Raw genomic sequence first — 16,310 nt, 5'->3', positions numbered from 1 at the left:
AGACTGTATGATAATAATTAGACTTTATTTTCAGAGTGGTAGCAAAGAAGGAAAACAAGAATGACATCAGGAATGTAATAAATGGCAATGGTGTGTGTGTGGGGGGGGGGAGTCATTTAGAAGAGACCTGCATAACTTGTGACCCATCAAGCTGAAAGCATCTCACCAGCTCTATTGGTAGCACACTAGGGACTCCCTTGTTAATCCCTTCTCTTTGCTGCCTTCTGAGACTGTAAAACAGCAGGTTTTCAACCATCTGGAGTCATAATACAGAAATGGTGAGTTATAAACATTCAGCTTGGTGCGTCACGTTGTACAATCCTGGTTTAGAAGCAGAACAGTTACTATCAGGGCCATTTGTTGCTTAATCTGCAAGTACTGCAGCCTCTCCCTACCCCCATTCCTAGACAAATGTGCAACTCCAATTAGTAACTCATTAGGAGTAGGTCTCCCCATCTCCTCACACCCAAGTTCACCAACAATGAGGGCTGGGCAATTTCTCAGCCACCAAATGCTCACTCTCTCTTCCTTATATTAGCCATGTTGCCATCCCCATAATGGACTCAATGGCCAAGAATTCATGACACAGAACTGTAATGCCACAACACAGATATTTTGACCCAAAATTGTGTACAGGCAGTTAACTAACAAGGCATCAGGAAATTTGAGGCAGTTTGGAGAGGCAGACACAAGCATGAGGACCTACCATGTACCAAGTGAGACCATGTACCCTACTGCTGACTGATTGCATTACCAATGCAGCTACCAATGTCAGGCAGGAGTGTCAGCTCTGTCATCTGGGACTCTTTGAATTTAGGACCTAAAGCATCCAAAGCATATTTTCCCCTCCTTCATGCCCATTGTTGACTGTTACTAGTTTAGTAGATCATGGGAATGCTGTGGACACATAGTGCATCTTGATTTCAGCAATCATTTGACAAATCTCCCACAATATCCTTGTTGACAAATAATTGGTAAAATGCAGGCTAGATAACGCTCTGTCAGGTAGGTTCATGGCTGGTTGAACAACCATACTCAAAAGAATTATACCTAGCAAGTATCCTGGAGAGAAATATCAAGTGGAGGGCTCAGTTCTGGGCCCTGTACTGTTCAATATTTTCCTAAATTATTAAGGGGAGATATGATAGATGTCTTCATATATCTGAAAGGCTGTCACACAGAAAAAAGCAGTTTTGTTCCCTGTTACTCCTAAGGCCAGGTCCAGAACCAATGGGTTGAAATGACAAGAAAGCCGATTCAGGCTAGATGTTAGGATGAATTTTCCAACTGTAAGAGTTGTTCAGCAGTGGAACAGTCTGCCTTGTGATGGAGGTTTTCAAACAGAGGCTGGACAGGCACTATAGCAGTTTCCTATACTGAACAGGAGACTGGACTAGAAAACCTCCAAGGTCCCTTCCAAGATTCTGTAATTCTGCAACTAACGACTAAATTACATAGGAAGTCTGGATGCCTCCTGCACCGCAACTGAAATTCAACCAACTGAAAGGCTATGAATGTGCTAACAGCAGTGATTTTTTTTTCTTATCTCCCTGCTCTATTCCTTATCTAACCCCAGTCTCCACTAAGCTGGTATCTGCCTCAGGTATTGGTATCCACACCCATCCCACAGCAATGACATTGTTGCTGCTGGCTTTTATTGGGAAAATGGTCTGTGGGGAGGGATACACACCTTTTCTATTGCTCTGAAAATATTGAAGGCCCCCCACCCCCCAACACATGCTTTTAAGAAACGGCCATCTGAATTTTCAGTGACACATTTCCCACACAACAGATACTTATCCTGAACGATGGTTTTCCTGAACTAGGCAATATGTCCCTGGACCCTTAAAATACAAAACCATAGTACTTGCTGTAAGTTTCTTTTGAGTAGATCTTGCTTCTAACTCCAGTGCCTTGAAAACAGCTTTCCACCTCTTTTATAGTTTGCCATTTTAATTAATTATTGAAGAGACCCCAAGTTCAAATCCCAATTCAAACGTGAAACTCACTGGGTGTTTCTCTGGGCTAGTCACATCTCAGTCGGAGAAGAAATACAAACATGTTATGTATGCTGCTCTGGGCTCCTTGGACAGAAGCAGGACAGAAATATAAAAATAAGTCTGAAAGTTTTGAATGTATCTATTCTAAATAAATAAATCTCGTACTCTCCGGACGTGGGATTTAGCCATATATGTTTAAGCATATGTGTGGGTTTCACATATGCACATTTCAGCTTTTAGCTGTTCCAATAATCCACCAGCAGATTTCCCTAGTAGTCATAGTTGCCAGACTAACAGCTACCATCAGTTTTTTGGATGCCTCCAAACAATGTTGCATCCCATCTGGTGATCCCCTCTGAACTGGACCACTAGAACTCCAACGCACTCTCTTCAGCTACTAACTGTGTAGGCGACTTCAGTAGCAGCGAATACCACTTGACTTGCTTTGAGCACGCGCGAGTTCTGTTGAATACTACAAACCCCGGCATGCAGTACGCGCCACTAAAGCCAATTACAAGCGTGGGGGGGACACCCCCAACTGAATTTGGGGAGAAACGGCTGCTGGGGGGAAACTTTCTGTTTCCCCGACCCACATAGGCAGCAAAAAAGCTTCCCTAGATTAGTTGGGGGGGGACACCCAGCTCTGCCAATTAGAAAGCGAAGCCCCCCTTCAAATGGTGAGGCACCCGCCTCTGAGGAACGGCTGCCGTAGCATCTCCTTCCCGCGCTGTCAGTTACAGGCGCGCGAGTTGGTTCGCGCCTCTCTCTCGCCTTTCCCTTTCATTCGTCGCCTGGTTCTCTCCGGCTTGTCAATCAGCGGCTCAACAGCTTTGCTGCTCGCTGTGGGTTAGGGGGCGGGCGGAAAAATCCGAGGTCCCTTCTGCGTCGCCCCGCCCTTGTGCCCGCCCCCGCTTTCCTTCGCTAAGCGCAGTCAGAGAGAGCGCGCGGGCAAAAAACAACAACCCAACACCCCCCCCCCCACTAAAAACCCAGTTAGCCCAGCTGCTTTCCCTCTTTTTCTCTCAATACCCCGCGCTCACTGCGCCTTGGCCACACCCACCCCTCCTTTTCCTCCCTCCCCCGCTTTCCTGCTTGCGGCGGCCGCCGGGCTCGTTCGGGAGGGCGGCCTGTCGGTTTCCCAGGCGAGGGCCTGGCTGGCTCCGCCCTCGCTCCACCCCCTCTTCCCCCCCCGCCCCCAGGCCGGCTGCTGCCAGCTTCGGTTCCCTCCTCCTCCGTGAGTGTCAGCCTGGGCCTCACAGGGCCCCGCCCCTCCTTCTCCTCGCTCTGTCTCCCCCCCCCGCCTCCTTCCCCCTCGTCCAGCTCTAAGTTGTCAATCAGGCGGCGGGGCTGAAGCAGGCGAAGGCAGCGGGCGGAGAGACGGGCAGCTACGCCACAGCCCAGCGGCAGCCATTCGTGGAAAAATAGGCCGACCTGCTCCTCCCAGCTCCGCCAGCGACCGGCCTTCTCCCCGCCGCTACCCCCAGCACCCCGCCCTCCGTCCCTCCCCTCCTCGAGCCGCGCCTCAGCGGGCGTTAATGCGGGATGAGCGGTATGTAGCCCCCTCCTTCCTCCCTCCCTGCTTCTCTTCGCCCCCTCCCGCGCCAGCCCACCCTGCCTCCTCCATTCCTTCTGGGTCCCTCTTTCTTCCCTTCCTCCCCTGTTCATCCCTCCCTCTGTCCCTCCTCCTTTCCTCCCTCTTCCATTCCCCCTTTCTTTCCTAGACCTCCCTCCTGTGCACACCCATCCCTCCTTCGTTTCTGTTTCCTCCCATTTTCCCCTCCCTCCTCCTGCCCCTAAAGCATCCTGGGCCACTCAGTAGCCGTAGATGCTTTAGGGGCAGGAGGAGGGCTGTGGGTGGTTTCTCCCCCCCCCGCCCCGCGGCCGCCTTACAGTCTCTGAGTACAGAAGCCAATCAAACCTCCCCTTTCTGGGTGTTCACTCGCCAGCCCCGGTGGGCCGGGTTTCAAACCACGTTTCTCAGGACTCTTTCCCCTTATAGTAGTGATCGTCTCTAACATTCAAACAGAAGTAGAATGGAGCACCGGGAACCGTTGTCGGTGTCCCGATACTGTTGTTTGCACAGAAAGAAATCTAACAATATTTAATGCTTTTCGCAGATCAAAAGAAGGAGGAAGCTATGCCTTCGGAAGGAGAGAAATCTCCTGAGGCAGAAAACAACAACAATAAGAAAAGTAAAGCTGGAGCCTCTCAGGTAAAACACATAGAAAAATGGAAGTTGCCAATATAAAAATTAGATCATTTGCTTTCAGTTTGGAATATGTGACTAATCTGTGGGCACAAATCCTTCTTTCTGCCTGAACAAATTTTTTGGGGTGGTGGATTTTCTTTTACTCCTCAAAACTTTCCTCCAAAGGCCTGTAGAAGAGGAAGAAACCCTTTGAGTTTTCATTTAGTTGGATTCTTGGGAAGCTGATAATAGGCTAGAAGATGATATCTATATGCATGCTCATGACTTGTTTCCTAGTAAGTTTTGATATTCCTATTATTTGATTCAGAAGTCACTTTCATATCCTAACATGCTGTGTGTTGTGTGTTAGGATTCTCAACCTTCACCTCTGGCTCTGCTGGCAGCAACTTGCAGCAAAATAGGGACCCCTGGTGAGAATCAAGCAACTGGACAACAGATTATTATAGATCCAAGTCAAGGTTTGGTGCAGCTTCAAAATCAACCACAGCAATTAGAGTTAGTAACTACTCAGCTTGCTGGGAATGCTTGGCAGCTTGTTGCTGCTACTGCTCCTCCTGCTTCAAAAGAGAATAATGTCCAGCAAGCATCCTCTGTTGCTTCAAGTGCAGCAAGTCCCTCCAGCAGCAACAATGGAAATGCATCTCCTTCAAAAACAAAACCAAGCAATTCTTCTGGAGCAACTCCAGGACAATTTCAAGTCATACAAGTACAGAATCCAGGTGGTAGTGTTCAGTACCAAGTGATTCCACAGATACAGACAACGGAAGGTCAACAAATTCAGATAAATCCTACTAATGCCACAGCTCTGCAAGATTTACAGGGTCAAATTCAGCTCATCCCTGCAGGGAATAATCAAGCTATTATTACAACTACAAATAGGACAGCTTCTGGGAATATTATTGCTCAGAACTTGGCAAATCAAACTGTTCCAGTCCAGATTAGGCCTGGTGTTTCCATTCCATTGCAGCTGCCTATTGCTGGTCCTCAGGCACAAGTTGTAACATCATTGCCTATAAACATTGGGGGAGTGACTCTAGCATTACCTGTAATAAATGTTGCCACTGGTGGTAGTTCTGGACAGGTTACCCAACCCACTGATAGTGGAGTTTCCAATGGAAATCAGCTACTATCAACACCTGTCACAACAGCGGCTGTTAGTACTATGCCAGATTCTCCTTCGTCTTCTTCCACTTGCACAACTACTGCCTCCACATTGCTAACAAGTAGTGAAAATTTAAGTACTGCAGAAACGGGCCAGTATGCAAGCACAGCAAACAGTTCTGAGCCTACTAATGAGGAACCTCAAACAACCACATCGGAGACAGACACTCAGAGCTCTAGTCAGCTTCAATCTAATGGACTACAAAATGTGCAGGATCAGTCAAACTCGCTGCAGCAGGTGCAAATAGTAAGTCAGCCTATTCTGCAGCAGATTCAGATCCAACAACCACAGCAGCAGATCATTCAGGCTATTTCTCCACAGTCTTTTCAGCTTCAGTCAGGACAAACTATTCAGACCATTCAGCAACAGCCTTTGCAAAATGTTCAACTGCAAGCGGTGAGTCCAACTCAAGTGCTCATAAGAGCACCAACTTTAACCCCATCAGGACAGATCAGCTGGCAGACAGTGCAGGTCCAGAATCTTCAAAGCCTTTCCAATCTTCAAGTTCAAAATGCTGGGTTACCTCAGCAACTAACTATTACCCCAGTATCTTCAAGTGGTGGTACTATAGCTCAAATAGCACCAGTAGCTGTTGCTGGTACACCAATAACGTTAAATGCTGCCCAGATTGCATCAGTGCCTAATCTTCAGACAGTAAGCGTAGCCAACTTGAGTGCTGCAGGTGTTCAAGTGCAAGGAGTTCCCGTCACCATTACTAGTGTTGCAGGTAAGTTCTTTATTGAAAATATTCATTTGAGTAGTGTTGTGTTAGTATAATCATGAAAAATATTTTAACTTATGTGGGCAAATCTGCCTTGACGAAACAGATTGCCCAGGAACCAAAGAGTCCTTACACCCATACTGATTCCTCTTATCCATCTGCAGACATTCACACTGCATTAAGTGCTGCACTAGAGGGCCCCTGCCCTTTGAAAGTGACTCTTGGGGGAAGCTAAAGGTTATACCAGAAGGGGAGGGGGCTAATAAGTGTAAGTGTAACATCCTGTGTAATTCTGAGTTTCAGCAATTTAGGGGAAATTCACAGTACTACACATTGCACTACAGTAAGACATGTTGCTCAAACTTGGCCTGTGCATACCTTTATAATTTCCACCAGAATTGCTGGTGGATAATTCACACTTCTCATTATTTTAGCTACTACTTATGAATGGATGAAGAAATGAGTCTATAACTTGTCTTACAACTTTGTGTCACTACTCCTTAAAATGCTTGCTACAGTCCTAAGCTATAACACCAATAGCTCATGCAACTAAGTTATCCAATAAAGCCTAAATTAAATATGTACTGGCAGTATTCAGACTAGTTATTCATGACCAAGCACCATTGAAATTAATGAGTCAAGTTAGTCTGGATGCTATATCATCTGATTCTGTTCAAGAATGTGGAATTTTCTATGCAAACTATGCTTATTTTGATTATATTGGGTGAAAGTTGGACCTTTATTAAACTAGAAGAAAAGGAACATAAAACATTTTGAGATTTAGACACTCACATGGAAAACTGGCCAACAAAGCCTGTCAAATTAAGTTGGAATTGCATAGGTATAGCTTATATGTAGGATTTTGTAACTACAAACTGATGTAGTAGTACTGACTTGTAGTAATTCTACTGATTAATGAGAAATTAATTAAAACAAAGCCCATTGCATAAACACTGATGGTTGGGTCCCATTTCTGATTTACTAAATAAAGAACCCTAAAAGTATGGGGGATGGGCATTTTTCTATACCTGTCATGGAGGTCATAGAGACACTTGTAGAAAATTTCCCTTTCATGATGTAAAGTAGTACATCTGATTACTTAAATCTAGCATGGGTTCTCAACCTTGAATTCCCAGTTGTTGTTGGACTGCAACTCCCATCACCCACAGCCTTTAGCCACTGTGGGATGATGGGATCTGTAGTCCAACATCGTCTGGAGATGCAAGGTTGAGAAGCCCGATCTGGCATTTGTTTTCAGAATTTGAGAGGTGGAATTAGCTTGAACATGGGATGGGGAATCGCTTATCTTGCATGTAGATGAAATTGCACCCTGGGGTCAGGCTGAAGTTGATATTTATTCCCAAGACACTAAATACATTCTTCAGTGGTACAACCTGTCAAGATGCATATTATGCTGAATATCTGCAAAATTTGGGGGATTCAAAATGTAGAAGGGACAGGCAGTGTTTACTTTCCTCTCATGTTTCATCTTAAACCCCTTCTCCACAGATGTTTGTCTTCTAGTGGGGAGAATGCAATGGTGACCCTCACTCTGTCACACAAGTCTGTCCCTGCCATGTGTAGTTTGTTATAGTTACAGTTGAAAAATCTTTTCTCTAGTGTTGTGTTGATCCTATATCCTGCAACACAAGCAATTTAACATTTAATGTGCTACATAAATAACAATCTCTATGTATTTGTAGCACAGAGAACACTTTACTTTCAATCACATTGTCCATTTCCTGAGCCTTTGCCATAATTGTGCACCAGAACAATAAGTACACGAAGTCTATTATCTTGATGTGTAATGGAAACCATACAAAACTCTTACAGCAGTTATGTCCAGAACTTTAACTCTGTACTTATTTCATAAGCATAGGCAGCTGCCATATACTGAGTCAGACCATTGGTCCATCTAGCTCAGTACTGTTTACACAGACTGGCAGCTGCTTCTCCAAGTTTGCAGGCGGGATTTGGAGATGCCAGAGAGGTAACTTGAAACCTTCTGCATGCAGGTCCTCTTCCTAGAGCAACCCCATCCCCTGGGGAACATCTTACAGTACTCACACATGTCTCCCATTCAGATGCAACCAGGGTGGACCCTGCTTAGCAAAGGGGACAATTCATGTTTGCTATCATAAGACTACCAATAGCTGTTTGACTCTATTGTCTGAATTTCAGTAAGGTATAACAAACAAACTTCTAGTAAGCAGGTTTGTGGACATAATCTGCAAATTGTATCCTGGTATAAACATACAGGAGTGCTCTCGGTTGGCCATAAAATTTTGAAATAATGCAACACCTTGCTGATTAGTGCCTCAGTCATGGGATAAACTAAATAATTGCCTGTACTAATAATATCTGAGGAAAATACTCAGCACAAATGCACAGTATCTTGTGATGGACATTTTGGGCAGATTTCTGGATTGGATTGGATTAAAGCATTTGTAATCTATAGATCATACTTCACACTTGGCAAACCATTAACTGCTATTTTTTAGCAGCTATTATTGAATATAATAACTAGTGAGAATACAACATTTCAGGGTGTTGTTTTTTTATCCTGCAATGTAACAGAAATTAAGCTAGATCAGACTAAATATAATGGTTGAGCAAAGATTGTCCAGATCTCATTGTGCTCCAGCTTTAGTTTTTCTAGAATATAACTTCAAAAAGTAAATTTGTGGCTGTCTGACAAAACTTTTCCAGTATACATAATGACAATTGTTAATAGTTCTTAGCAGCACACTTTCCACAGCACTTCAATACTGTCATTCAAATCTTCCATAATGATGCTTTGTAAGGAAATGATCATGGCCTAGAATAGAGTAGGCATAAAAACTTTGTTCTGCTGTGGAAAGAGGCTCCACACTTGCTTAGGTGTTTAAAATGTCTGGGCACATTGGCGGTACCTGTCTTCAGTTCTAGAACTCACTTACCATATTGTCCACAGTATTTTTGCCCTGACATACAGAAATTGCTATGTTATGTAGCAAGCTGACAACTAATGAAAAATTCTGACAAGGTCTCAATTTCTAAGGTCTCAATTTCTTAATGTTCAAGGATGATAATGTAAATTGTATTTATTTGGGATGAGTAGTAAGCATCTTCGTGACCCAGGATCCTCCTAAATTAAATCCAATTTATGAGATTTATTCCTACTAAACGTGCACTAGCTCACTATTCATGTAGTTTAAGGCCTGGTCAAGACATGCAGTAGAATAAGGTGGTAAAAGGAACTCTGCCACTTCAGTCTGTAGGTGGATGGTAGCATTTTTAATGCCTCCCTTATGTGTTTGTGTGTGTGTTTGTGCTCGACCCGCTTAAAGGCTTTGAAAACCTAAACCTAAAACAATAGGAGGCCGGGGTATATTTCTTCTTCCTGATGTGCTGGCTTTCACTTTCCATGGAGTCTTTTTAAGCAGGCATTAAAAATGGAATATCTTGCTTGCAGTCTGGTGTAGCTCACTTGGGATTCTACCATCTCATTCGCTTGCATGTGTAGACCAAACCTAAGATTAATTGGTTGGTAGATTATAGCACTTTGCCACTTATTGCTCAATTGAGGCTTATAGTTTGCTCTGGATTCTCAGAGCCTCTATTTGTCCTTAGTGCCATGTTACATATTATAATAGGGCTAATCATGGTTGGTTGAGTGGTGACTCAAGCTACTCAAATTAATTGATTGGATGAGATCCAAAATTATCTGCTTCTGAACTGCAAATCTTCAATTTGAATTATTTGAAACTGAAGAGAAGCTGAAGGATGTGGTTAACTTTCATGTTCTCTTCTGTTCAGATAGGTAGCAGTCAGTACATTCTGTTTCAGAATTTGATAGTCAGAACTGGTTATCTGTGATCACTTTACCTAATTATAGTCTCTCTTCATCCCATCTCTAAAAAATTCTTGTGGTTGAAATGTTATGCTTAAGAAAACTAGTGGAATCGCTGGAGGTGAACCTCAAAATATTTGCCCCGCCTCTGAATAAAATTAACTGAATTTTATGGTATGTTCAGCAGAATTCTCTATTTTGCATTTCACAGTTCTGGCTGTGAAATGTTCATTGTTACTGGTTCATATAACAATTCATAAACTGAATATTATTACAGCTGTACTACTGTTGATCTGTACACATTTAAACTACAAGTGTTGGTGTGTTTCTTTTATATAAATTAAAGAGAAGGCTAGGGAGTAGAAAGGACCAGAACTGCCCTTTGCAGTGAAACTAAACAACTGTTGTGTGGTAGAATGTGGAGCCAGCGTGGTGTAGTGGTTAGAGTGCTGGACTAGGACTGGGGAGACCCGAGTTCAAATCCTCATTCAGCCATGAAACTAGCTGGGTGACTCTGGGCCAGCCACTTCTCTCTCAGCCTAACCCACTTCACAGGGTTGTTGTGAAAGACAAGCTCAAGTATGTAGTACCGCTCTGGGCTCCTTGGAGGAAGAGCGAGATATAAATGTAATAAAAATAATAATAATAATATATACACTTATTTGCCTACAGTAGTTGCGTTAGTCTGCCTCTTATCCATACAGGCAACTGTCTTACATCACTATTTTGCTGCCTAAATATTGAGGGGAAGAGTTACTATGTGGCTTTTCTTCCATCTGAAAATGGTCATGTGAAAGGCAAGTAACTGGAAGGAAAGGGAAAGAGAAAACCTAATACATAGCACTAAACAAACACCTTTAACCATCTCAAATTAAAGCCCAAAGTCATGGACCTTATTTCTTGTGTGAGTTCCACTGACACTATAATGAAGATTGCTTCCTCAGCCTGAGCATACTGAGGAGTTTATTATTACATACAATTACCTGATGCTGATATTTAGCAGAGAAAAGTGGCTTCAGGAGGGCTGAATTTAGAGCAGAACAGTGGCAAAGAGGAGGTGTTGAACCTTTTTCCTGTCTTTGTAAACATGCATTTTGAATTTGGGGGAAATCTGCTGTGAGGGATCTGAATAGAGAAATGGTAGGTGGGGAAAGGGTTAAGTACCCTTGTCTTGCATCTGCTTAAAATGACTCCCTTTTGAAGTAGCTTTGCTTGAAGAATTAAAAAAGGCATTGGGGCTCCCTTACAAAGCATGTAAATGTAATGTATAGTTGGCACCAGAGAAATTTTTATATAAGAGCCCTGCTGGATCAGACCAAGTTCCATTTAGTCCAGCAGCTGGTTTTTGCATACTAGCAATCTGGATGCTTCTGGGAAGCCCCCAGTTGGGGTTTAAAGGTAATAATTCTCCACAGCAAATGGTATGTGGTAGCATACTGCCTCTGAATCTGGTAATTCCATATAGCTATCATTACTGATGTGTGTTGATAGTCCTATCTTCCATGAATTTGTCTGTTCCTTTTTAAAAAGCATTTAAGCTAGTGGTCGTCATCATCACTGCATGTTATGACTGTAAATTCCAGAAATTAATTAATGTTGTATGAAGAGCTACTTTAGTTTATCTGTCTGAATCTGTTGCCAATCAATTCACTGGATGCTCAAGTTCTAGTATTGTGAGAGGAAAAGACAAATGTATCTCTATCTTCTGACTTTACATCATATATGATTTTATAAAGCTGTCTGCCCTTAGTTATCTTTTTCTTTTCTAAACTAAAAAGCCCCAGATGCTTTAGGCTTTCCTGCTAGGGACATGCTCTAGGCCCCTGGTGGTCGTGATTGACCTTCTCTGAATTTTTTGCAGAAAATGATACTGATTTTGAAATGGGTGACCAGAACTGTACACAATACTCAAAATGTGGCTGCACCATACACTTTCCATGAGAACATTACAGTACTGTCAGTTTTATTTTCAGTTGTCCTTAATAAGCCCTACCATGGAATTTGCTTTTTTCACAGATGCCGCACACTGGATTGATGTTTTCATTGAGCTATCGTACTTTTCCCGGTTAGTTACCTCCAGTTCAGACCCCATCAGCTTATATGTGGAGTTAGGGGCTCCCCCCCCCATATGTGTCACTTTTCACTTAATTGCCATTTTGTTGCTCATTCACCCAACTTGGGGAGCTTGCCTTGGGGTTCTTTTCAGTGCATTTGGGGGTTTTTCTTGCAAGATAACTTGCTCTTATCTGCAAATTCCAGCTCATTTAGAAACAAAATTAGCACTTTGTCCCTGTACAGCTATTTGGAGGGTCTTACTTCTCCCCATTGTGAGAACTGCCCACTTATTCCTGCTCTCTGTTTCCTCTTGTTTAACAATCTATAATCTAATATATGAGGATCTGTTATCCTATGACTGATAAGTAAATTTAACAGTCCTTTGTTTTCTGTCTTAGTCCACAATGCTAATGTAAGTTGAGAAGTGGAGTTGAGACTAGTAATATCATATTTACATGAATAGAAGATGAATCTGTTTTTTCAGTCTTAAGTTTGTCTTAAATTCAGAGGTTAAATACAGGTTATACCTGTTTTTACCTAAAAGGAACAGGACTCTGAATTTAAGACCCACTGATTTCTAACACCAAAGAAGTTGGAAAAAATCTTGCCTTGGATTCAGGTAAATACAGTATTATCCTAACACAAACTCAATGAACATATTCACTGGCTTTGGTGGGAAACAGCTGTTTACTTCTTCCCCTCCCATCCTCTTTTTGTTTCAAAATAACAGTGTAGCAAAAGATACAAAGGTCTGTGATACCTTTAGAAACTAAGTTTATTGTGATGTAGGCTGTTGAATGCAGTCTTCAAGGCTCAAATGATACAATACATGAGCAGTTAACCCTTCCTCCTGTGCTGTTAGCCTTCCCTATGCATTTATTAGCCCTGCTTGGCAAAAATACCGGTAGTTAAGGCAGAACTAAACTTCATATATTACAAATGTATCTGGCTACAGTCACTAGGAGAAACACTCACAAAGCTGACATTACTGTGTGCCAATCAGACTGTGTATTTAATAATGTGCTCAAAAGCAATATTTTGATATTATTAGATTACTCGACATTCCCTTGGTGTTCTTATCGTTGGCCTTGCTGCTACTCCAGCGTGTCATAAGTGCATGCACAGTTAGACTGTACAGCAGATATACAGTTGCTGTGAAGAAGCATGATTTCTGCCATTGCTGCTGTTTTTGTTTTTTAAAAGTTGCTGCCATTGTATGCTGCTTAATGGTGGCACCTAAGGGGACTCCCAGGAAAATAAGTGACATTACTGCTAGTCACATTTTGAATTTGTAGCTCAAACTCCTGCCTTGACCAGATCATTTTGAGGGTGTAGTTCCTGCTTTCTGACTATCTGTATCTTGAAACTTTCTAAATTGGAGAATATTCTAAACTTTTGTATTTTGGGAAATACTATGTATCTTAAGTTATCTTTGGTATGTCTATTCCTTCCTCAATACTTCATCAAATTTTCTTTAGATCTCTCCTTTATGAAAAATCCCTTCAGTTTGGAGTTTGAGCTTCTGGAAGAGAGTTCCAAATAATTTGTATATATTTAAGCTGAATCAGCTGTGGGGCAACCTGAGTGGTGTTAGATTACAAATCTTAGAATCTTCTCATGGAGATGAGAACAGCTTTTATGTAAGACAAATGATCTCCAGAGTCATAGCAAAAGGGCAACAAATTGTCTAACAGTTCCAGTGCTGTGTCAGAAGACTAAAATGACAGATGGGTTGAACAGTTTAAATACCTAATGTAGGTAAGCAACCTAGTTACCCGAAGAAAGATGTATATGCTAGTGCAGGCTTTGTTTTTTATACTAATTTTAATGTCATGCTTTTCACAGACCAGCCTTCTAATGCCATTCAGCCTTTGACACTGAACAAGTTAAATTCTTGTGTACCAACACTTTGTGTAATATAAAGTGCAGAAACATGCTTAATTTGACCACAAAACATTGATTCAGGGCTCAAAAAAACCCAAGTGCCAGGTTGCTGCGGGGTCTGAAAATTAAAGCATGGCACCTGAGCTGGAGGATGGTGGATGCAATCAGGAGGAGGAGTGAGCAAGCAAGCCAGGGACAGGTTATTCATTCTTCCCCTTGGTTTCATTGGTGCATCATCTGCCAGAGCCAGACACACAAACAAGAGGAGGAGGAAGCAACATGCCCTCAGCCTTGCTTGTTCACTCCTCCTCCTGGTCTCCTCTGTCTGGCTCAGGCAGGCAATGAACAGACATAGCCAGGAGGAGGAAGCAAGGTGGAGGAAGGCAGGGCAGCAAGTTATTGCTGAAGGTGAACCATGCCCATCTCCCACCCCATGGAATTGCTGAAGGTGAACCATGCCCATCCCCCACCCCATGGAACAGATGGCATGGCTGGTGACAAACAGGGTGGTGTGTGCCCCCCAAGCAGAAAACAGCTTGGCTCCTAAATATTTAGGTTGACTCTTAGAGCCAAAGAATATTGATAACTTAAGACCTACATTGATTTCTCTGTTCTTTTGGCCCTCTTTTTGCAGTGGGAAATACATCTCCCACCCCACCCCATCATACAGTCTATTCCACAGTGGGGTATGCTTACTGTCTAAGGGTAAGAAGGTTGGATTGGATAACCTTTGCCCCCCAAAATGTTTTTTTCTACTGTATACAGACTCACATTGTTCTTGCTCTGTTTGTGTGTTGACTCTGAAGGATGCTTGTTCCAAGTCTTATACCTGAAGAATCACCCTGAATATACCACAGAACCAATATATTACTTTTTCACAGCATACCCATGGATGCTGCTTTGAAACATCTAGAGAAGCCTGTCTTAGACATGCAGAGATAGTAAGGCAGTTCATACAATAATTAAAAGGGTAGGAGACGTGCCTATCCTAGTTTGGATGCTATGCGTGTTCCTGGTTTCTGATTGTGTGAGAGTAAAAAGCAAGGTCGGAGGCTTGGGCAGTGATAGTCTGTTACATGCCAGCTGGATAGGAGAGCTTCCTACCTCATTCAGCAGCTGGGTACAACTTCTGGGTAGGGCAAAGCCCTCCTACCCAGATGACAGTCACTTAGCCTCCAACTTTGTGTTTTAACTCTCACACAATCAGAAAATGGGAGCGCACACAATTCCCAAACTAGAGTATGATACTTTCCTAACTTTTTAATTTACTTTCCAGTAGGCTTATGAGATCACCTGGCATTCTTTTTGCGTGTCCGTGTGCCCCCCCCCCCGCCCATCAACTTCGCAACACCTGGACTAACATCTCAACGGTGTAGTTTGATGTCATCCACACCAATTCAAGATGGCAGAAGTATAAACTTTTGAGGTGCAAGTGGGCTAACTTGTGAACTTCTTAACCAATTTGAACCAAATCTGCTACAGCTGTAGGGACACATAGGGATGTCCTAATAGTGTGTATGGTGTCATCCACTCCAATTCAAGATGGCCGCGTGAATGTTTGAGGCGCAAGTGGGCTAACCTGTGGACTGTCTAACTGACTTGAACCAAATTAGGTACAATTTAGTGAGTGACACACGGGGACACCCCAGTGGTGTAGTTTGTGATGTCATCCACCCCAATTCAAGATGGCAGAACCATAAACTTTTGAGGCGCAAGTTAGCTAACTTTTGAACCGCTTAACTGATTTGAATCAAATTTGCTGCAGCTGTAGGGACACATAGGGACACCTCAACAGTGAAGACTATGATGATGTAATCCACCCCAATTCAAGATGGCAGAAATGTAAACATTTGAGGCGCAAGTTCACTAACTTGTGGACAGTCTAACCGATTTGAACCAAATTTACTACAGCTGAATGGACACATTGGGCTGCCCCAATGCTGTAGTTTGTGATTATGTAGCCCACACCAGTCCAAGATGGTGGATGCACAAACTATTCAGGTGCAAGTGCACTAACTTGAGGACTGTCTAACCAATTTGAACCAAATTTGGAACAGCTGTAGTGAGTGACACAGGGACACCTCAGTGGTGCAGTTTGTAATGATGACATCCACCCCGATCCAAGATGGTGGACTCATGAACATTTGAGGCGCAAGAGATCTAACTTGTGCACCTCGATTTGCACCAAATTTAGTCCATATGTAGAGACAGTGAAAGGAAAGTAGGCTGATTAGTTCATACCAGAACAACTTGTTGTTCATCATTTGTACTGCCTTAATATACGTTACACTTCTTACTGTGGGATGGTGGTTATGTGCTGTCTTCAGTTTAAAAACAAATGCTCCCATGTGGAAAGCTAGTCCAAGGATGAGGCTAGTCTAAAACTCTCTTAACATGTTAGCTTTCCATGTGTAGTGATTCCCCCTCCCACCCCTTATTGTAGAATA

General features: G+C 42.9%; 1 protein-coding gene across 9 annotated transcripts in view; it reads left to right on the top strand.

The window, feature by feature from the left end:
• SP4 (Sp4 transcription factor) overlaps positions 1-16,310 on the top strand; it is a 302,392-nt gene that overhangs the window by 253,105 nt on the left and 32,977 nt on the right. For 6 of the 9 annotated variants that reach the window (XM_053261505.1, XM_053261506.1, XM_053261504.1 and 3 more), the window contains 2 exons: positions 4,118-4,212; positions 4,559-6,098. In XM_053261505.1, coding sequence (XP_053117480.1) covers positions 4,118-4,212; positions 4,559-6,098 — 1,635 coding nt within the window. The other 3 variants (XM_053261512.1, XM_053261513.1, XM_053261508.1) reach the window with 3 other exon arrangements.

The sequence above is a fragment of the Hemicordylus capensis genome, chromosome 6, assembly GCF_027244095.1.
Source record: "Hemicordylus capensis ecotype Gifberg chromosome 6, rHemCap1.1.pri, whole genome shotgun sequence".
Lineage (NCBI taxonomy): Eukaryota > Metazoa > Chordata > Lepidosauria > Squamata > Cordylidae > Hemicordylus > Hemicordylus capensis.
The sequence above is the reverse complement of the archived record's forward strand: the minus strand, read 5'-3'. Positions and strand labels throughout refer to the sequence as shown.